At 31.7% G+C, this 23,276-nt stretch overlaps 2 protein-coding genes and 1 pseudogene across 7 annotated transcripts; 1 reads left to right on the top strand and 2 right to left on the bottom strand.

Moving 5' to 3' along the window:
* Positions 1-1,666: 1,666 nt before the first annotated feature.
* On the top strand, positions 1,667-4,318 carry LOC114713673 (myeloid leukemia factor 1). 5 transcript variants are annotated; one of them, XM_028898344.1, is made up of 7 exons: positions 1,667-1,698; positions 2,137-2,488; positions 2,591-2,748; positions 2,996-3,076; positions 3,298-3,373; positions 3,472-3,564; positions 3,954-4,318. In XM_028898344.1, the coding sequence occupies exons 2-7, from the start codon at positions 2,146-2,148 to the stop codon at positions 4,103-4,105; spliced, it is 903 nt and encodes a 300-aa protein (XP_028754177.1). In that variant the 5' UTR covers positions 1,667-1,698; positions 2,137-2,145; the 3' UTR covers positions 4,106-4,318. The 5 variants fall into 5 exon arrangements, with proteins under 5 accessions (XP_028754177.1, XP_028754174.1, XP_028754178.1 ...); XM_028898341.1 differs by having other exon boundaries at positions 1,671-1,698; positions 2,588-2,748; XM_028898345.1 differs by lacking the exon at positions 1,667-1,698 and having other exon boundaries at positions 1,842-2,492; positions 2,595-2,748.
* A 4,048-nt stretch (positions 4,319-8,366) lies between these two features.
* On the bottom strand, positions 8,367-14,528 carry LOC114713663 (probable protein S-acyltransferase 14). 2 transcript variants are annotated; one of them, XM_028898329.1, is made up of 8 exons: positions 14,395-14,528; positions 14,003-14,204; positions 13,360-13,579; positions 13,185-13,276; positions 12,319-12,442; positions 12,155-12,240; positions 11,662-11,727; positions 8,367-9,113 (listed from the first exon to the last, which is right to left on the bottom strand). In XM_028898329.1, the coding sequence occupies exons 2-8, from the start codon at positions 14,189-14,191 to the stop codon at positions 8,988-8,990; spliced, it is 903 nt and encodes a 300-aa protein (XP_028754162.1). In that variant the 5' UTR covers positions 14,192-14,204; positions 14,395-14,528; the 3' UTR covers positions 8,367-8,987. The 2 variants fall into 2 exon arrangements, with proteins under 2 accessions (XP_028754162.1, XP_028754160.1); XM_028898327.1 differs by having other exon boundaries at positions 14,003-14,528.
* Positions 14,529-21,988: 7,460 nt separating this feature from the next.
* Positions 21,989-23,205, bottom strand: LOC114713650 (vestitone reductase-like; annotated as a pseudogene).
* Positions 23,206-23,276: the final 71 nt, after the last annotated feature.

Here is a 23,276-nt window from a genome sequence, read left to right on the forward strand (position 1 = left end):
TAAATAATTATTAATATTAAGTGAGAGAGGAAGGGAGAGAATTAAGAAAAATAATTAGGGTGTCTTAAAAAAAATACACTACCTCCTATCCTTAATATAAGAGCTAGTTTGACATTTAATTTAGTCTAAATATAAGACCTTAATATATTTATATTTATCATTTTTTCATGTAGTTTTACATCATCAAATGGGTATGTTAGGGAAGACAATATTTATTTATTATAAATGATTAACTTAACTAATTTCATTAATCTACTCAAATTAGTTAACTAGTTCTTATATTAATAACTAGAGGTAGTGCTCCTCCGATCCTTAATATAGGACCCAATTCTTGAGTTGGTTTTGATCCTAAATATAAGACCCCTTTTCATATTTATCAATTTTCTTTAAATTACCCCTATGAATACTCCCTCAACCATAATCAAGTAAAAGAGGGAGATGGGGTATTAAGAAAGATGATTATGGTGTTTTAGGAAAAATGAATCACTTTTCTTATAATTAACTAATTTACCTAATTTCCTTAATCTAATCAAATTAGTTAAATGGGTCTTATATTAAAGTCCGGAGGAGTATTAACTAATGCAACTAACATTCTTAATCTAATCAAATGAGTTAATTAGATATTACATTAAGGACTAGGGACCATAGGAATGATAATCATTAGTTCTTAGCATATGTCATCAAGCCATTAGAAGCTATGCCAATAAGAATAATAATTCTTCTCTCATTAGGTCGGATGGGTAGCTTTATTGTGTCATCGTGTTCAATAATAACTAACTACTCACGGATAATTATTAATAAATCCTAGGTACCAAAAAAAATTCCTAGCTAATTGAAAGCTCTATATACAAGAGATGAAAATTATCTGTTGACTGTTCGTCACCGGTGCCTTGCTAATGTTTGAACCATTTCAAATAATTTTTTAATATTTTTTACTTAATAGATATCACATCAACTTTTTTTATACAAGCATAATTTTTGTTTTTAAATTGAGAATGTTGATTTGTTGAGAAAAACATATATCATAATTGTTAAAGCGTAATCTAAATTGAGTTATATTTCTAAACTGACTGGTTGAATAATATTGGATTCTCTTTTCAATTGTTTAAAAGAGGGATTAGAAGAAGAAACAATACGCTATTTAAGAAATAAAAAATAAAAAAACTTTTAGTCCGATTATAACAACAATCAATTTTAAAGGTCAACAAGCAAATCAGTTAGAAAAAAACGATAAAAATAAGAAATTGAAAATATATAAATACTAAATAAGGAATGTCAATAAAAATTTCTTATCATTTGTAAATTCAGTGTTGTAAATACTAAATAAATATTGTTACTAAACCTAATTTAATATTTAATAATTCTCAGTTCTCTTTTTATTCTCCCAATCCGTTATAGCCAAAACCGGTCCAAAAATGTCCTACAATAATCAATTTTAAAAAACCAGTAATTTTCTCCACAAAAATTCCAGACGCTGCATGGGCTATCTGACAAAATCCTGAAGTTTCTAGCATTTACAAAGGCAGTCAAATCCACCTGTCGCTGGTCAAAATGTCCACGTGTCAACCTCCGTCCCGGCTCTTCCCGATCGATCCCTTGGGTATATGTGCACGTATATGTATGCATATCCCTCCCGCCCTATCTTCAATAGAAGGCCGGAGCTATTTCTGGTTCTTTCCTCTTCTCCCTCTGGGTGAGGTAAGATCTTCTCTTCTTGTTATTTCTGAAGTCGTTTTATCTTTCGCAAGCTAATAACCGCAATCTCTCGAGAACTATGACAATTTGAAATTGCGTTTATAGCATTATTAGACTTCGTTCTATCGTCCGAACTTCGTGGGAATATCTTCGGCAAATTTATCTCGCTGGCTTCTAAATTTCCGGCGTTCAATTTTCAATGAATCACGAGCATTTCTTTTGTCGTCCTGCCTTGAATTCTACTTCATGTGTTATTAAATCGTCGGGGTCCTAAATTGATGTAACTGGATTGGACGCGATCAACTCGGTGTTCCGTGTTAATGGTCTTTCTATGGTTGTCTGGAATCTGCGAAGGCATATAGATGACCTTTTCTGATGCAAAACATGTGTGAATATGCTTTTCTTACCGTGGATTTTTGTTTTCCTCTGTGAAAACTCCAGACCAAAAATATGCAAAGGAGAAGAGAAAGTGGTGAGAAAATGTCTGAATCAAGGAATTCCTTTAACGGCTTTGGAGATATTGGTGGCTTTGGATCACATAGATCAATGCTGTCGAACCTTTTTGGAGGAAGGGATCCATTTGATGATCCTTTTTTCACTCGTCCCTTTGATAGCATATTTGGTCCAACTTCTTCTGCACCGAGAACTATGCAGAACATGAACGAAGATAAGGGAGTCATTATAAGAGAATTAGATTCTGATGATGAGGGAGACCTTAATGGAGATGGGGAGAGAAAGTATTCTAGATCAACCATGGAACCATCTGTTGAGCATCCAGATGATGATGTTGATGGTGAATTACTTTCTCTGTTTTTATTTTTGTCACCAAGGATTTTGTCATAGCTTATTTCTTTTGCTTTATTTATTGTATACTGTACTGTTTGATGTCTAGAAGAGAGGAAGCTCAAGCAGGTGACTCACAGGAATGACCATAACAGGGTAGAACCCCCAAAGACTGGCAATTTCTCGTATCAAACTAGCAAAGTTACGTACGGAGGTGTAGATGGAGCATACTATACATCTACGAGAACCAGAAAAACAGGAGCTGATGGGGTATGTAACCTCTGTTAACTTTTGTCAACTTGTTTGGCTTGTTTCTAGGTTTGTCTATTTTACCAGATAGTTTAAGCTACTAACTTCTTAGGATTGGCAAAATCTTATATTGTCTTTATTATGTTTTCTTTTTGATATTTTTAGATGAGACTTTCGTCAAGTCTTATTATTTCTAGCTATGTAATTTTCTCTCTTGTTATAAATAACAAGACTTATCTTTGTCTTTGGTGTTATCTTTTCGAGTCAGGTTGTTCTGGAGGAAAGCAAAGAAGCTGACAAGACAACAGGTCAGGCAACACATAGGATTTCCAGAGGAATCCATGATAAGGTACTTATTTATGATTTTAGAGTGTACACTTCTAGTAAGTTTCGGCATAAATGTTATATTCATTTCTTAAAAAGTTCGATAAAACATTATGCGTGACATGAGCTTGAAGGAAAGCCTGAGAATCTGTGCCCAACCCTCCCCCCCCCCCCCAAAAAAAAAAAACCCTAACAGTAAATTTTGTTATTATTTGTAGATATTAAACTTGTGGACTATGTTTGTAGGGTCATTCATTCACAAGGAGGCTAAATTCAGATGGCAAGATTGACAGTATGCAGACTTTGCACAATCTTAATGAAGGCAAGACGGTGTCCATGATTTTCTTCAAAATTGTAGTGATTTCTTTTTTTAAATCTTAATAATGGAACGACTGTGTTCCGTGCCTTTTGATATTTCAGATGAGCTTTCAGGCTTTGAGGAAAGATGGAAAGGTAACAATACTGGGCATTTTCCTGGCTGGAAAGATGGACATGGTACGCAGTGGAATGACAGTAAGCTTCCTTTCTTGTCTTCCTTTGAGACGGTGAATGTATGTTTCCTGTTAAACACGCTGAAATGAAATTTAGTGATGTTTGAGGATAATGTTAAAGATTGAAGATTCTATTTTCTCAGTTTGCCATCAACAACTGCTTATGTGAATGTTGGAATGCATTAGTTGAATCTATGCTAACATTTAAATTTCTGGTTTGGAGGGGGGAAAAAAAAATCAGTAGTAAAGGTTGCAGAAAGAAAATGGATACCCTGTGAACATCTGGGAAGCAAGTAGCAATTATAATGATTTTGTCATTAGACGAAAGATCTCATCATTCAGCAGTCTTCTGGGAATTATATTCAGTTACTGTTTCCTGGAAAAATAATACCATTCTTGATGATGATATAGGTTCTGGCCATGGGCCTACAGAAAACCGTATGTGGAGAAATTGGTCATGCCCATCGTTGGAGCAAGGAGGAAGCTCCAGAGGATTCGTGTCCCGCAATGAAACGAGCACCGGTGGTAGAACAAAGAGAGTCGTTAGAATCAACATAGAGTAATACAGCAATCTTGGTAGAATCTGGTCCTTTGTATTTTTGCTTCCTTAATTTGCAGAAGCATTAAGAGCTTGATTCGTGTGCTTATGATTCTGTCGTCACATCAGTGACACTGATAGGTTATGCCCAATACCGATGTGTACGTATTATACAGACATTTTGTGCCATTTGAATACTCAAAAGAGCAGTTTGAGGAGTTTGATTTGGTCTTAATCCTATGGATTATAGAACATCATGGTTGTCGAAAACCCAAAGTGTGTTGCCAAACTCGAGTTAACCAAGTTTTCACATCAACGGATGTAAGCTTGACCATTCTCTAAACTCGATAAAATACGTGTTTTTGGGTCGAAAAAAAGAAGATAAAATACATGTTTAATAGGTGATGGATGGGGATCAGTTTATCTTTAAGGAAATTGGACACTACTATCCCCCTCGTATCCTTGTAATTTTTTGGGTTAATACTATTTTTAATACTACTTATTTTGATTTTGATCACAAATTTAAAGGAGAAAATTCATTAAAAAGGTATTGAAATAATTCAAAATTTTTGTTTGGCTCATGAGATTTGTCAAATTCTTATTTAGGTCCCATGACTCAAAGGAGGATTCTAAAATTTTATGAAATAGATCTAATGCACTTTTCATTAGAAACTTGGAAAGATTGATTTTCTATTATTCTTACATTGCATAAGAGAAAAATTGATCAAGAAGGTTAACAGCGAGTGAGTTTTTATATTAAATTTTCCTTCTTTAATCTTGATAGTTTCATCATGACAGAAAAATTATAATTTAGAATTGAAAATGTGTTAATTTTTAAGATTGTATTGTGATAAAATTTTATTTAAAAACTTATTACAAGGGTGTTATGATTTAACTATAAAATGGAATATATTAATTTTAAGATTATATTGTGATAAAATTTTATTTAAAGATCTATTGTGAGTGGAGACAAAAAATTATGAATTTAGAATTTTAAATTGAAATATGTTAACTGTCAAAGTTGTATTATCATGAAGTTTTATTCAAATACTTATTATAATAATGTTCTGGAGACATAAAATTATTAGTTTAGAATTAAAACTTGTTAACTGCGTAATTAAATTTATTTATTTTAAAATACTTGGGCAAGTATATTGTGGAGATAGAAAATTATTAATGCAGAATTGTAACGTCTTAAAATATGTTAATTTAGAATTTTTCTCTTTTGATTTCGAATAATAGTAGTAATTAGAGTTATTTCATAAAATTTTAAAATCTTTTTTTGGATCACGTGACCAGATTAGAAATTTAACAAATTTAATGATCTAATTAAAAATTTGGGTTACCAAGTGCTTTTTGAACGATTTTTCTAATTTAAAATCAGTGGTTTTAGACCATCGAATTTTCTTTGGAGTTTCTTGGAGCCTCAAATCAAGTTAAATTTCAAGAATAAAAGATAAGTATTAATTCTAGTTTTTGCTAGAAAACATCTTCTAGAATAAATAGCTATGGAGTACAGCTATGGAGCACTAATTTTAAGATTGTCTCAATTAATCTGACTAATTTTTTTGGGCCTGGAATTAATCTGACTTAGAAGCGTTTTTTTTAAAATCAAAATAACAGGGAACCCACGCGGGGGAAAGAAAACATGGTTACGCGGCCATGACCTGCGCATGTGTTAAAAAGAACTGCTTCTAATCTTGCATTTAATGACGATTTTTCTTGTCTTGTCTTTGAAATTTTCTGAGGCACCAAATGAGGGACAAATTTAGTAAAATATATCTTGTTTTTACATATGTATTGCATTTATTAATCTATGTGTAATAATTTAAAGGATAAATATAATGAAATGGAGACTGCATAGTGTCAACAAATTTTCTGAGAATTTAACCATGTTTAAACCCAAGTTGTTAGTTGTCACTATCCGTTTTATTAAGTGCATCCACACTTGGGCAATAACTCCCTGCTTGGATGGGCCAAAAAGTTTGAAGAAAAGAAAATGAGAAGAAAGAAAATGAAAAGAAGGGAAAACTAGGATGGAAACATTAGTGAATGAGAGAAAATTGAGAGGCAAAAAAATGAGTAAATGTTTGATTAAAATGCCCTTATTATGAACAATTGGCAAAGAAACTAAATAATTTAGCAAAAAAAATTGTTGATCTAGGTAAAAAAAAAAATTAAGGGCATATTTTTAAAATAAAATAAAATATACATTATCCAATATTTAAGTAAAATGATAAAAATTGAATAAAATGAAAGATTATAATAACCTGAGAAATTGATATTAGGAAAATATCACTAATAATATCATTAAAATTAATCTTGATACTTATAAATTAAAATGTCTTACACCATGACCATGGAGGGCAGTAATGGTAATGATTTTTTTGTGTGAAAGTCTCTCTCCTTGTGGGAGTAACATCTTTTCCACCCCATTTTTTCCTTTTCCTTTCTCCTCTATTTTCTTTTCCATCTAAGCAAGGAAAACTCCTTTCCTCTCCCAGCTTTCACCCTACCTTTTTTTTTTTCTCTCTCTCTCTCCCATTCTCAATTCAAGCACACCATAAATTGAAGAGGAGGGAATTTTCTTTTAAAATAAATGTGTAAAATTTGAGTACCTGATATTAATTTATTTTGTTATATATAACGTCGTATTTGATGCTTTGCGATATGTTTTCTAAAATAATTTGAGGTTGTTTTGTTGGGTGTGATTTACATATTACTTCTGTTGTTTTTATTTTTTATTATACTTCTTTGATTGACGAAAGTTTAATTATTAAATAAGCCAGAGCATGTTCCTATGCCCAAAAAACGCTTATAAATATAAAGCTATTTATACATAAAGCATCCTCAAAAAGTACTTAGCAATGGCAATGGTATTATATATTATGTCTGTATTGAAATTAATAACTTGACAAAATTATATGAGAAGTTCTCTTAAATTCTGTCGGCGAAAATAATTTCCTTGATTTAACTTCTCATTGTGTGGAGATATTTTCATTTCCATTAATTATGAATTTCAATTATGGATGCTACTTTTGTTTTATAAGAAAATAGGGAAATTTTCAAAAAAGGCGCTCCATAATATTTTCTTTTAAAATCAGGATGAAAGAAACATGAAATTATAGTTTGCTAGATTTGTGATCACAGTGGTCCTACACGCTGGACCGAATTTGAAATGATTTTTCACACTCTCGGGTGTTCTTAGCCAACAAGAGTTGCCTATCCCAGATCCACAAAATTATAAATTTAAATCCTGCTACGGATGTGAAAGTTTTGTTAGTGAACGATTTGTGATATTTCTATGAATACTTTTTAAACCTAAAAATATATCATGACCCTAATGAGTTTTACTTTATTTATACAAAAGATAGAAAATTCTCTCACTTCTTTATTGCTCAACAGAAAATTACTTTGAGAAAAGTAAATAAATTATTCAGTTCCAACAAAATCGGTATATAATCTCTTTCAGATACCCTTATTACTATTAAATTATATATTAGTTTATAAGTTAAATAAATTAAGTTTGAAAAATTAATAAATATAAAAAATAAAATGAATTAAAATATTACTCATTCAATCATAAATATAAGGCTTTTATACTGATATATATAAGAGTCTTATATTTATGACCGGAAAAACACATTCTAAATCTAACCCACTACCTACCCAGAGGATACATTAGTTAGCATTATGTTTTGTCCTTGTGAATACAGAAATGAGAAATGGTAATTCACAATGATTGCCCTGTTCACCCCAGTTTCGTTGACCAAACACAGAAGTAAAGCCAAAATATTAAAATCACTTCGAACCCCTATAAATTCATTTATAAATTATAAACATTTTGCATCTATATTATACATATATATATATATATATATAGATACATACTCTAATTTAACCTTCTATACCCATTTTGATATATACCTGTGTCTTGTCCTTGTTGGCAATCAATTTTCATCGTCTTGCCCGTTATTCTTTTCATTGTTTTTAATGACACCGTTTAAACTATACGAATCTAACTCCAAAGAGGTGTGACCAGTGGGGACTGAAATATTATTTTCCCCAAAAAATTAACATCACCGCCAACAATATTTTGATCGACATAAATTCAGTAATAAAATATACTTCATTTTGCACACAAGAGAATCAACCCCCACTCACTGGACATTAATCAATCACTCAATAATCTCCTGTTGATAATTGATGCTTTCCACTAGTCATCTCATTGTTAGAACTAGCTGGGAAACAAGGAGGGGGAAAAAACACAAACATGGGCACCCGTCTCAAGTTACACAACAATCACTGACATGTGAAATGGATATTTGTACAATAAGGAACTCAAACCACAACTGTGCAAAGCATAGATCAAATATCAAAGTGATCAATCAATTCAGGCAACATCAGTATGTGACCAGATGAAAAGAAAAGGGGAAAAAAATTGAATTGCATTTCTTATCATACACTCCCTGATCCTGCATAGCCTCATAAAAGCATCAATAATCCCAATCAGGACAAGGGTGAGACACAGTTCAGCAAGTGTGAGATGTTAGGCTATTTCAATAAAAAATGTAACACATGATGGACTTTCATCCATCTTACTTCTTTGAACTATATCTTCCTCGTGTTATAGATTTATTGAAAAGCTTAACATCAAACACTTACCAAACTGCATATAAGATCTCCCCTAAGCTTAAACTCTCATCTCTCTAAACACCAGGAGGGCTCCTCTGAAAGTTTAGCCATACCAAGTGCCACAGGGGAATGATTTGCAAGGGAGCTCAGATTAGTCACTTGCTTAGGATTCAGTTAGAGGCCGAAAGTAAGATGGATACCCGGAGACTCCTCGTATGTTGTATTATTTTACAAGGAAATTACAGGTTTTCCTGATGTTCCATCAGTAGCTGTCAGTATTCTTGGGAATCAAAGTCGGGTTTGGATGGATACTCAAGACCTTGAAGCACTGGCATCCTTCTTTTATCTTCTTCAGAGTAAGCAGGTATAAGCCAGTATTGCTTGTCCATCCCAAAGACCTGTAACAAATTCAATAACAAGTAATGAAATCAGCAAGTCCCAACAATTTTACACATGGTAGCATTTAGTGCCACAGAGAACCACTAGGAATATGCTATGTGCGGATAATATAAATCCCAGGTCATAGCAGTTGCACTGACAACGTTTCCCTGTTCCCGTAAATCAACAAGAGCAGATGCATCCTAACTACGGATGTAGGGTATGAGAAAACAAATATGTCAGGCATATGAAGCACCAATACTTCCAACTGATATTTTGTCATGTTCTTGTGTCTGCATAGTTTCGCGTCCTTGTTCATTCCAATATCCATGCTTCTTATATTGAGCCAATGACTTCATAGCTGCATGTCTTTTTTTTTTTTTTTTTTTGAATCGATCACTGAAGCATATTATTATGAAAAAACTATTCACAAGGACCAAATTCAGAATCTGTTCCTAAGGACCTCAAGTGATAAATGAACAGATACTCGTAGATTTTTGTAGTCTGAGTATTAAATACTTGAATTTGGTTCTTAGGAATAAATAGTTTCGAAATTTGGTTCTTGTGAATATTTTTTTCCTTCTTATGTCTAACCATAACCGTTGACTGAGACAAATAGGTCAAGAGAATAATGTAGTTCTGCTTAATGTTATGAACTTGGACCTCTTTCTTCCTCCTCCTCCTCCTGCATGTCTGTTCTTTTATCTTGTTTACTTTCCAGACTAGTTAACAGATTTGGTGGTAGATGGTAACATTAGGTGATATGAGACTAAGGGGCAGACATGATGTCAACACAACTAATGGAACAAAATTACATTATTGACATTGAGCTAACATACAAAACTAAGTAAAATGCTGATTGCCTGCATTAGTGTAACCAAAAGAAATGCCCTCTGGCCATGCAGCATTTTCCTTTTCCAGCATGTGGTTAGAGTTTATAAAATGCTTGACGATGGGCTAAATATCCAGGTTAAACATCCAAGCTTGTCAAATGATGGGAGGATTGTTACAACTCCGTCAGTCCAATTAGCCAAATTTCAGGTGGATGATACACGCAGTTTGTCCGATAAACCATTTGTAGACTGAAGCAATGCATAAATAATAGCTATTGGCCAAACCTCCAAACTTAATGCAGTTTGCAATCACTTTATTTAAGAAAATAGATATAAAGGTTAATGACTCCAAAAAAAACATGATTATGAGGCCAACCCTACACAATTTATAAATTTAAATCAGTTCCAATTTATATGTCAAGACAACCAGATCTGAAAAAATTATTTTCAATAACTTCAATGCTAGAACAGAAGAAAACCTCAAACAGAAGATCTATATTCCACAGTCTCTCAAAAATAATGTGCCCAAGTGAAATTGACATTAATTTTTAGATCGTGAGCCGTCAGTGCTAATGTGTTCTTCATTGTGTTGAGGCCATTTTATAAGAAGATTGACAATCTGTTTGAATGGAGAGAAAAGTTGAAAAGAAAGAAAATAGAAAGAAGAGAAAAGTGGAGCAACAATGTTATCACTCATTGTGATTGGATGAAGAGGATAAAATATAGAGGAAAGAAAGAAGACAAATGTCACAATGACGATAATACCCATATGTGAGGATATATTATGTCATGTCATTATTCATCAAAATAAATCGAAGGGAAAAATCATATTAAAATTAACGCCATTTAAAACCAAGTTATTTGACAAAGAAATGTTTTTAACCTCTTCTATTTCAAAATCAAATAATTTGACAAAAATATATTTTTCTACTTTTCTATTTAAAAATCAAAATGAATAATTTTGTAAAGTAGAATACAATAATTTGAAGAATTCCTTCATTCCTCTTCTTCTCTTTCTTCTGCTGCTTCTATTTGTAAATTCCTCTCTCTATCTCTCTCTCTCTAAACACAACTTTTTATTACACTTTCTCTTTTGGAATTTCAACACTACTCATTCTTAGCTTCCTTTTTATATCACGAGATCCCCATCCCTTTCTCTGTTTCTCCTCCTTCTCATGTCTTCTTCAAAGCTCGCAGTTTTACGTTTCTCTGTTCTCACTTCTAGTGGGATACTTTCTTGTAGTTCCATTATCAAGCTCTTGTGAAACACAGAGACAGACACAGAGAGAGAGAGAGAGAGAGAGAAAGAGAGAGAGGACTGAGACCTCCCCTTCATGGTAGATTCGCAGGAAAATGTGGAATTCTGTGGAAGACAAACAAGGAATGCAAAGTCAAGGGCACTGTTGAAGAGAAAGGAGGAAGAGAGGTGACTGGGTATGCAGGAAGGATGGTCAAGACTCGAGGCAGAGCGCAAGGGCAACATGGGAATAAACATTTCCCTCAAGGAGATTTTATCTTTCTTTTTTTTTGGGGGGGGGGGGAGCAGGTCCCGCCTATTATTTTTCTCCCCATTTTCCCTCCTTATCTAAACAAAGGGAAAGTTGTTTTTCTTTCCTAGTATTCTTTCCTCTCAACTTTTCCTTCCATCTAATAAACAAGCAATGAAAGCAGTAGGCATGTTAACAGCTAAGAAGAAAAATAGATATTAAAGATCTTAATACAGTAACATACACACCTGTTCAAAATTTTTTCTACGACCAAGGTCATAACGCCATTTTGGAGTTGTTTTCTTCTCATATGCCTGGTAAAAAGCAAAGAAAATCCCAACAAAATCAAAGTCACAAACACTATCCAAGCCATTCCAACTTCAAGGAGGAGCAAAAAGAAGTAAATCACATTTTTAATGTTGAAAGATTTTCAACAAAGGAAAAATCGCATAATCATTTGAAGTTTTAGATTTCCATTTGACGCATCATAATACAATTATCAAGTGAAATGAACCTAAAAGGTGTGATCAACTAAACCCAATTTGTTTTAGTTTCTCTTGATAACCATAGCTCAAACTGCCATAAATATAACGGTTACTCATAGAGAAAGACAATGTAAGCTTGAAGCGTTTCCAACCATGGAAAACAAAGAAAGTCGAAAGAAAACAGATCAAATTCAGAACTTTGTTTTTGATAGATAAAGGACAAAAGAAATAAATGCAAAAAATACATATATATTACCTCAATAGTCGTTGTATTAGCAGACACCAAAGACACGTGCATAATAAGAAATCCAAAAACGCTCAATGCAAATGCCAGGTTCAAAACTGTACGTAATTCAACAACGTTACAGAAATTCACAGTAGAAACTAACGATTGAATCAAGCAGTGGTTCAAAACCTCACCAAAAGCAAGAAAAGTTGTTGCGAGTGTGCTAGGTGTCCCGGGAATTTCTCCATCACTAAAGAATGCAATGAAGTTTGGCAACAATGATACTGTCACAAGAGTTGTCTCAAGAAATGTGTAGAACTGCACAAAGATCAAATAGAATAAAGTCACCACTGAAACGATTTTTCTGTAGGCAGCAACAAATAAAGGAAACAAATACACAACCATTACATACAAAACAACAAAGTAAAACATGCAGGCTCATTAAATTTCATTCACAATTTTTTATACGTATTTGGATACTGGTCACACCTTATGATACTCAATAACATTATCCGTATCAACATTTATCTAAATAGTTCTTTCGCAACCTAGACAGAAAAAAAGAAAAGAAGAAGAAGAAGAAGAAGCAGCAGTTTTTCATTCAAAGTCTTGAGGTTATAGGAGGCATATCCCTTTTTGCACATAAGAAAGAAGTGACAACAATATCCCTCCTAGGATAAGATGGAAACCATAAAAGATTGTGATCTACAGACTAGGAAATGGAAAGTATAAAACTGCAACTTATGGTCTCCCACAAAATCTAGTGCATAACTACCTAAGCCATAACGCTAGCAAATCAGTTAAGTCTATTCCAAGTTACCCACTCCTTATTGTCACAAATAATGAAATAAATTTCATTTTCTATGTAAGAACCAGAACTATTATGATAAAGGTGTCATGTACATAACAGCAACGAGTGTTTTACTTGAAAGCGGAAATCGCATGATTAATGCCTCAGTCTTACAAAAAGTTGAAGACACAATATGATCAATGCAGGTATGAAATCATAGCTACTCATCTGAATTGACACAAAATACAAAATCTATTAGGGTTCCCATACCAGGAACAGAAGAAAATACTTGTAGTTTAGAGCACCAACACAGTTAACTACCCAAACACAGTGGTGATCCATCTTCAGCACGCATCGTCCGCCTAGCACCAAACCAATAGATATCAAAGTTATCTCACCTATTCTCAGTACAGAACAAACTGTAAAAGTTTACAGCAAGACTCACAAACTGAACAATGATGACATCGAGGTGGTTTAAGTTGATTGCACTTCCTGCAGAACCGGATTCGTTGACTTGAAGGATCTGACGGCACATTACTAAATTCTGATCCGTTTAATGGGTCAGCTTCTCCTCTCTCCTCATCAATAGCAGGCCTCCAATTAGGAGGCACACATCCGGGATCCGTAAGGACAGTAGCAAAGTAACTCCACAATAGCATAACCAACTGCAGCAATTGAATTTCAACCAATAATATCATTTCATTATACGCTCACAAAGAACATGCTCTATTAGTCTTCGAACTAAAAGATTTCAATCATGACCTTAAATGAAAATCCTCTACTCAGCAAAACTCATTCCTTAAAAATTCTGTCCTAACACCCAAAAAATCTAGTTTTCAAATTTTTCAAGTGTATTACGAAGACCATACATTCAAACCCCTTGACCTTTGTCAAAGGATCATAACCTTAGTTCCCAAACATTTACTATTTTGGACAAGCCGAATTTCAACAATTGGCTAACGCCTTCAGAGAATCTGAATGCACTTCATAATTTCCCAAACAAGAAAAGAAATTTAACACCTAACAAACAAAATCCTGAAATAACCTCATAATCCCCAGCGCGAAAATAGTCAGCACTGAAAACTTACCAAACAATGAAACAAGATCAACACCGCCATGGCAATGACAGAATCAGGCCACCCAGCGGACAGAGCAGGGCCATAAGTAGTAAAAACGACAGCATAATAACTGACCCCCACAACACCAAGAACCAAGAGGATCATGATCGAGCCAAGCCCTCGCAAAGCAGTGCAGAACTTGAAAACGTTCCAAGCCATCGTAGCTCCAGATCTATGCATAATCACGAATAAGAAAACCCTGATTTTATTTTAACTAAAAAAATCCCAGACTTTTGCTATTCACTCCGAAGCAGGACACGAGCACAGTTTTAAGCAAATCATTGACGATTCGCTCGAAAGCAACAGATCAAAGTAGGCACTGCTTCAGATGAAGGAAGAACGAAGCGAAGGGAACGATTTACCGTAACAAAACCTGTTTCTTTCGTGGTGGGATTCTGGGATTACCGACAAATCGACAATGGCCTTCGTAAATCTAGGGTTAAAAAGATATTTAAAGTTTTATACAGAAAGGAATTCGAGTCTAAAGAAAACCACCACTGGTTTGGTAGGAGGATGCAACTTTATTCTCTTTTTGCTAGGGAATTATTATGAGATTGGTATCGTAGGAAATTATCATCAATCATGAATTGCTTGATCATTCTGAGAGGTTTGCCCAATTTTATATCTATAATTATCTGCTCTCTTTGACGTAAAAACTTATTTGATTTTTATTTTAATTTTAAATATAAAATTTTAATTTATTTTATTTTTTATATTTATATATTTTTTAAGTAGTCTTTTTAATTTAATTAGCAAAAATATTTTAATAAAAACAACTTAATTTGTTTTTTTAATTTATTCAAATTAATTAGTCGGTAATATTTAGCAATACCCATACAATTACCTACGTACATTGCATCCGTACAATTCACTTTAGAATTTGTGTGCGTATAAATCCGTATAAATCTGTACTGTCTGTTTTTGTTTAATGTAATAAAATATTAAGTATGTAAATTTTTTTTGCCAGCATTAAGTATATAAATTTAAAAACTTAATAAGTTTTTACCAACATTATTTGATGTAACAACTTAGGAAAAATTACCTAAGTGGACAAAGTATCAATTTTAATTTTCAATAAATCATATTTTGCAAATTTTTCTTGCCAGATATATATTTATAAATTTTGTGCAATACGTAAAAATATACTCCATCTTTAATATATAGTATACTTTAATAGGATGCATACTAGGAATTCTGATCCCATTAAATTTAATTAAAACAGAATATATTGAAATTATTAGCACATTAATACCTTGCATTTCATAAAACATACTTATTTATAGGCAAATAGAGAAACTTTTCATATAAATGTACTCCCTTCGATCCTATTTATAAACTTCAAATTTAAGAAAGGGTGTCGTTCATTTTATAACCTTCAATTTGAGTTTATCTTAACATTTAATGTAGATTTTCTAATATTGCCTTTAATTATTTTTCTCTTATTATATTTTTCCACACATTCTTTTTCTTCTTTTTTCTCATTTATTATAAGGATATAAATAAAAAATATATTTCTAACTTATCTATTATTTTTAAATAATTTTAAATAATTATTCCCTTATATCTAAGTTAGTTATTTGAAGTTTATAATAAAGATCGAAGGGAGCATAATTTTACCCTTTATTTATTATTATATTGATTTTGTTTTTGTATAATATAATATATAGTAAATAAAAATAAAGTTAAAAAGTTATTGAATTTTAATGCAAAATTAACGAAGTTTAAAGTTTTTCTTTTTATTTTTGTAAAACATATTGAAAGTGACTTATAAATAGAAATATATATGTATATCACCTTTACTACTTAATATAAAAATTAGTTTAGGATTATATTTGATTTTAAATATAAAACATCAATTTATTTTGTCTCCTAATTTTATCTTTTTTCTCAAAATATCCCAATTGGTCATAGAAGCTCCTAATGAGGGGACATAATTAAATTGGGTAGTTTAGAAAAACTAACACCCATTTGTCACCTGATTTAATTAATTTTTCATATCTCTACTAATTACCAAATACTACCTTTGAACCTTAATATAAAAATTAGTTAGAGATTTTATTTGGTTTTAAATATAAAATTATAATTTATTTTGTCTTTAATATTTATCTATTTTGCTTTCAAACAATCCTCATAGTAATTACATCTGTTAAAGAGTTTTCATTAAAAAAAAAACTCTAATTTCAATGCAAATAATTGATAGGGTAGCTTAGAAACGACAATATTAATTTATTATAATAATTAATTTAATTAATTTTTTTAATATCTATCAGTTAATTATCTGATTTTTATAAAGAAGGGAGGTAGTATAAGGTTAGCCGAAAATAACATAAGATAATCTAAATGTTGCTCTAACTTGGTCAAGAATCTAGAAGGTATACGGGTACCAAGACCATCCCATATTTAAATTATATCGAAGATTGTGACTTTATTCATCTAATTCTAATTTACATTAATTTGGATATGACTTGTTGCCAGGGTTGGAGAAAATACACATGGAGATGACGTCACTGATGATTACTTATGCTTGCTGCCCACGACAAGGAATCTTCCGTGTGTGTATATGTATATATGTATGTATATATATGGGTGTATGTATATTTAAGACTAGAATACAATTTTGTCGTTAATTTGTTGTGAATTCCGCTATTAAAATTAGTGACGAAATCCTTGACCAATAGCTCTCTTCCCATTTGAAGGGGTTTTGATTTTGTAAGGAGCCAAGAAAGGGAAAAAAATGAAAACTTGGATGGAAAAACAATTGTGGGAAAGGCAAAAAAATTTCAATGGAATCTAAGGTCAACAAGGTCTGTATTAGCTTGAAGGGTTTAAAACTTTAAATTTAAACTTTATACGCTGCTGATTTCTTTTAAAATTTAAATTTGGCTTTGAACATGAGAGTGGAAAAAATAGCCTATGACTTGATTTGCATTTGGCATGGTTTTTTTTTCATGCTTGTTTAAAGGCATATTTAGTTTGATAAGCCAAATCTAGACTATTTGAAAAACCTATTAAGCTTGTTAAGCTAGCTTGGACCTGTAATAAATTTAAAGTTGTAATATTATAAAAGAAATTAGTTAATGTTATTATTTTAATGTGCTCTTTTGATCTTTTTTCTTGTATATACATAGTTAATGATTCCTTAAATTTTGAAATTCAAGTGAAAATAAGAATATAGTTTAAAATAATAATGTCAATAAATAATGTGATCTTTAAATTCTAAAAATATAGATAAAATAGCAACCAAAAATTTTGTATTAAAAAGATAGTTAAAATGAAGGGGAATAAGTGATAAATTAATTAACTTATGTATTATTTTAATCAAATTATGATACCTACTATGTTTATTGTAAAATTAATAATTTTTCTCCCTATTTATTTGCCTTAATTTTACTTTGACATAGTCTTGTTCCAAATCTTAACATATAATTATAACTAGTTTTTAATAATATCCTTATTAAGATTTAAAATAGTATCAATGACATTAAAATTTAAATAAAATATAAGATTACAAAATAATTATTATGTAGTATATATTTTTTGTTTGTGTGTATTTTTTATTATGTAATTTAAAAATTTTAAAAACACAAGCTTTTAAACAGGCTTTAAGCTAGGTTAAGCTTTTGTATAGAACAAGCTTAAGCTGAAAGATAAATCTATAACAAGCCACATGTTAAACTCAAATCAATTTATTATAAAATAAACCTGACCTATTAAGAGTAAGACTCAGTCTGATCTCACCTTTCTTGTTTCCGCCATAAGGACATGCCGTGAAAGTTTCAACGTGGAATTTTATTTTAGCATCAATGCAACTGAATCTTATGCGCCTCTCAATTAGAAGAAAATAAATTCCATGATGTGCAGATATTTTTGTGAATAGTTTATATTTTCTTATTTTAATTAACTTTTAATACTTTTTTATATGACTATTTAATTAGGTCAAATTCAATTATTGTCGGTCCAAATTAAGGATCAGCCTTTTAAAAACATTTGCGAATTCGATACTTCAAAAGGATAAATTCTATTTCATTCATATTAACACTTATTGATAATGAGATTTTTACATTAAATGATGCAAAATGGAAAATCATATAATTCCACAATTATAAGTATAACAAATATTTCAACTTGAAATATAAAAATAAAATAAATGAGTTTTGAACTGTTCAAATATCACTTGGATAATTAAGAGAAAATGCACACAATTATAAAATAAAATAAACAATAAAAACCCTGTTCATACCAAATTTTTAGTAATGGGATCGAGGATGCATGTGACAATTTTTGAATTATAAACTATATTGAAAATGCTATGAATATAATAATATCTTCGTGGATATCTATATATCTCGCATTATCTCCCATGTCTCTTATAATCTCTAATATCCCTTATTATCTCTATATCCCACAATTATCTTCTATTATTATGTAATCTGTAGATTTTATCAAAAGTGTAAAGATGTGCCTATAAATAGAAGCCATATATAATGTATTGAACACTTTTGAATTGAATGAGAAATACTCTCTCTTGTTGATCCTCCCTTCCTTTGTATAATTCTTTTCTATATTTCTTCTTTATTTATAACAGAAATATTTATTTTCATTTTTGTTGATAATGTGCACATTTAGATTATTAATACCACATATATTACACCAAAATAGCAAGCATGATGCATCTTATTTTGTGTAAGAAAATTTTTATTTCTTTCCTTGTAGTCACCAATTGTCTCCTGGGCCCTCAATTGTTCTGTTAATAGAAAGTGGGAGAGAAGCAGCACAAATAAAAATAATAATAAGGTGATGATAATATTTTTAATTTATATTTTATGTATGATTTTATTATATCTTTATAATTTCTATTTAAAAATTATTTTTTATTTTCTGAAAAATAAATATACGATGGTCATTTTGGGACATAGAAGATGGAGAATTAATTATCTTCTTTGTGAAGGGGAAGCCTATGTCTGGATGTGCCTCGATTTTCTTCTGTTCGTATATTTAAGCCAAATTGACTTTTGTAATATGACAATTACATATTTATATTATTTGAGAATGAAAGATAAACAAAGGGCAGTAACTGAGTCAAGGATGACAATTACAACATGATAGCTGAAATAGGAACTAGACTTGGGATTAGATTAAAAAGGTGTTTGGTAACTCTAAAAAATGCTTTTAAAAAGCACTTTTCTGCAAAACGAAATAAATTCTTCCACATATTTATTTCATAAACTGTAAAAATACTTTTGAAACTATGATTTGGTTTCTATTCAGACAGTCCTTAGTGAGACAAATAGCTTAAATAGGTTTTTTGACAAAACAAACAAGGGTTAAATAGGTTATTAAAAATTACCTCCTAGGGCTTTTTCTAATATAAATCTAATTAGACTTAATAGTAAAAGATAGGGAAGATTAACATGCAGCACCTATAACTTTAGTTTATTTTTAATTAGATTCTTGTAACTTTTTCTTTTTTACTGGATTCTTATAGTTCTTCAATTAAAGGTGTCAATTTTTGTACTTATAATTTGTTAATTTGTAAGGGGGAAAATGTTAGCAGTTGATGATATGACCCTTAATTAGCATCACTTAGAATTTGCTTGCATGAATTTTGCCACATAGATGTAAATAAAATTAAAATCAATCCAAATTCTAATTTTGTGTGGTTATGAATATTAATAATTTTTAAGGTTCAAGTACGAATCTATGAAGTATTTTGCTAGGGGAATCAGACACGATAAAATTTTTTTGGATATAAATATACATATAAAGTTTTGAAAATTGTGCAAAAACGTCACAATCTTTAAGTTATATATGTTGATTGTTTAACAAATATGTGAACCAAAAAAATTGCAAAAATACATAAATTTTTTTTAAAATGTTGCAAAAGTATACATAAAGTTCTCCATATCTGTGAAAAAATGTATATGTATTTTTGCATCATTTTGTGACTTATATATTTGCTCAATGATCATGTTAATTGTCTTAATAGTTTTGTAATTTTTGGATCATTTTAAAAAAATTCATATATTTTTTGTTTCCCAAACAAAAGTTTACAGGGTTTGATGCCCATGATAAAATATTTCATGGGTGGATTCACACTTTAACCCTAATTTTTATTTTTACATTAAAAATAGATAAATTTTATTCTATCATTTTATTTTTTAAAAACCCTTTTATTGTGTATTTTATAACAATTTACATGTTGCTTAGCAACATCCATATCAGCCGTAGTTAGTAGACCATAAGCACAGAAGGACTGATGTTGAGAAAGGTGAAGAAAACCACATGGACCTAAATAAAATTTTTGAAGAAAGTATAAATAAGGATTGACACCTTTAACCCTAATTTTTGCTTGCAACATTCAATTACGTGCACATGCATCATTAGGGCTGGTAAAACGGGCCAACCCGTGGGTTGTGGATTGGCCCGTGATAGACTGCGGGTTATTTGGGTTGGGCTCAAAAGGCCTACTTTCTGGCGAGTTGGTATTCTGCCAACCCTAACCCGCCAAGGTGGGTTGGTAGGTCAACCTGCCAACCCTCCAGGATTTTTTTTTTCTTAAATTTTTTCTCATAAATAATCAAAAATTAAAAAAAAATCTAAAATGATTTAAAGTATTCCAAGCATTCAAACAAATTACAATACATTAAAACACAAAATATACAATTGTCCAAAGTTCAAACTCCAAACATGATAAAACACAAGTTCAAACATAAATTTTTCCTACCTTTCTAGCCCACCTCTTGATATTTTAATATATATAAAAAAAATTAAAAAAATTAGGCAGGCTGGCAAGTTAAACCCACCAACCCACAGGCTGACCTGCTGCGGGCTTAAGTTGTGACGGTGCGGGCTCATATTTTTCAGGTGGTGGTAGGTTGGCCAAAAGCCAACCCTAACCCACCTTTTTTGGCGGGTTCAACCCGTAGATCCAACCCATATTACCGGCTCTATGTATCATAGGTGTTTCTACGTACTTGGGCCCCTCTCACCTGCGTCACTTGGGTTTACCATAATAATCATGCACAAAGACAGCAAAAAAAGAAGACTGAATTCAAAAAATTGATCTTTTGGGGGGAAAAAATGATAATTAGGTTCCTTCTTAATAAGCAATATTGGGTTTGAATCTTATAAAACAAAAAAAAAAGTTACTCCTCTAATCCTGAATATACGTAGAAACTAATAAAAATGTTTGTTTTGATCTTTAAATGTGAAATCCTAATTTATTTTATCTGTCAGATTTATAATTTATTTTTCAAATTATCTTAATTAGTATACTTAGTAAAAGACTCTTTATCATGTCCGGTTTTTCAATAGGCAAGACTAAAGGAGTAATTTAAAAAAATTACATATGTTTCTTATAAATAATTAATTTAAATAACTTCTTTAACACATGCAAAATAATTATTTAGGGTGTGTTTGGTATGAGAGATTTGGGAGGGATGGGAGGGAAGGGGAGGGATTTTAATCATTTTCTCTTGTTTGGTAACACATAAATTTTAGGAGGGGAGGGAAAAATTTTTTTCCTCAACCTTCTCTCCAAAATTGGGAGGATTTTGAGGAAAAGGGCAATATTTTACCATATTGTGACCATTATGTTCATATTTTGTCATGTTGTGACTATTTTGTTCATATTTTATTATATTGTGACCATTATACTCGTATCTTAAATAAAATAAGAGTAAAATTGTCCATATTAAAATATTTTTCCCTCCCCTCCCCTCTTTTTTATAAATCCAAACAAGATAATATTAAAATCTTTCAACTCTTTTTTCCTCCCCTTCCCTTCATTAAAATCCCTCCCCTCCCCTTCCTCTCATTGAGCTAAACATACCCTTGGGCTTTTGAGGGGAAGAGTATCTTAGTCAAATTATTGGTAATGGAGTTTGATAATATTTAAATCTAACTCACAGTCACCAAATATAAGATAATTGTACAAAAATTGGGGTGAGAAAAATATCAATAATTAAATTCATTGCAAAATTTGTTGCACATACCAAATAGCAAATAGAGTGGTGAGCGAACCGAGCCAGGAAGCTTAGGACAAATGAAAGGTCCAATAACAAAAGGAGGAATCACAGTGACAACATCTAAACCATTTTCTTTTCCAGATTCAAGCACAGCTTTCTCTGCCAATGTCTTAGAAATTGCATAAGACCATCCAAATGGTTTTGAAGTTCTGAGATAATCCACATCCCCCAGAAAATCTCGCCCATCACTATTTCATCATCATCTTCTTTAATGCCATTGTAAGAAACAGCAGAACCACCTGAAGTATAAACAAGTTTCTGGACAGTGTTTGAAGTGAGGCATGCCTTCATAATTCCCAGTGCTCCATTAATGGATCTTTTGGTCACTATCTCTTCATCTTCTTCCTTTTCCTCAAAATCCATTGGAGTTGCCACATGGAATACCCCAATACACCCTTTAATGGCTTCCTTGAAGCTTTCTGGTTCAGTTAAGTCTGCCTTCAGGAGTTGAAGTTTCTGACATGCACCTGGCAGGTTTGTGAGGAAGGTCATACCTTTCGTGTCTCCTCCAATGGAAAAGGAAATCATCAACCTGCATAAAGCTGATATTTGGTTCGTATCACTCAGACATAAAGATTTTGCACAAGTAGCCGGTCAATGATGGTTGGGTTGGATGAAAGGAACACGATTTCCCTCAAGTAAGATCGAAAGTTTGAATCTTGTTGATGAAAAAATGACCCCAACTCTTTTTTGGTTGGGGAAGGGGAGATTTGGATGAATTCGACTTAAAATTCTGCTTCCCCATCCCAGTTACATCTTCTCTATATTAAAAAAAATTTTCAACACCATTTGTTCATTTTCTTTAATTCCAGCTTATTAAAATGTCTCCTCCCCTCCATTTTTCTCCAACCATCTATACAACCCAGTTGGCCCAACAATGCTCAAATTTCAACCAATAGTAATGGATATCAGACACTTACATTGAAAAAAAGTAGACATAAGGTTTTGCATGAAGAACTACAAGACAAATCCCACACTAGAGTGATTTGATATGATTGAAATATAAGGACAGGAGTGAAATGTACCTGAGGAAGATGTAATAGTGGCATTAACAGAATAACAATCCTCAAGAAGTCTCTTGATAATCCAACAAGCAATAAAGCCAGTCCCACCAGTGACACATGTTCTTGCTTTTCCCTCTTCCATTCCAATTTCAAGACAAGACACAGACTGACAGAAATTCAGAGGAGAGATCTCTAATGGGGTGTGTGTGTATT

Source organism: Neltuma alba, unplaced genomic scaffold (genome assembly GCF_004799145.2).
Source record: "Neltuma alba isolate B1F8T4 unplaced genomic scaffold, ASM479914v2 tig00011443_pilon, whole genome shotgun sequence".
Taxonomy (NCBI): Eukaryota; Viridiplantae; Streptophyta; class Magnoliopsida; order Fabales; family Fabaceae; genus Neltuma; species Neltuma alba.

What these genes read in the sequence shown, in the direction of transcription:
- LOC114713663 (XM_028898327.1), bottom strand. Translation starts at nt 14,212, where the DNA reads ATGCATAGATCTGGAGCTACGATGGCTTGGAACGTTTTCAAGTTCTGC. An exon ending in CTAATACAACGACTATTGAG is followed by an intron (nt 11,728 to 12,154) that starts GTAATATATATG and finishes GCTTTTTACCAG; the next exon opens with GCATATGAGAAGAAAACAAC. An exon ending in GTAGAAAAAATTTTGAACAG is followed by an intron (nt 9,114 to 11,661) that starts GTGTGTATGTTA and finishes AATTTGTTACAG; the next exon opens with GTCTTTGGGATGGACAAGCA.
- LOC114713673 (XM_028898341.1), top strand. Translation starts at nt 2,146, where the DNA reads ATGCAAAGGAGAAGAGAAAGTGGTGAGAAAATGTCTGAATCAAGGAAT. An exon ending in GAAAAACAGGAGCTGATGGG is followed by an intron (nt 2,749 to 2,995) that starts GTATGTAACCTC and finishes TTTTCGAGTCAG; the next exon opens with GTTGTTCTGGAGGAAAGCAA. An exon ending in TGGTACGCAGTGGAATGACA is followed by an intron (nt 3,565 to 3,953) that starts GTAAGCTTCCTT and finishes ATGATGATATAG; the next exon opens with GTTCTGGCCATGGGCCTACA.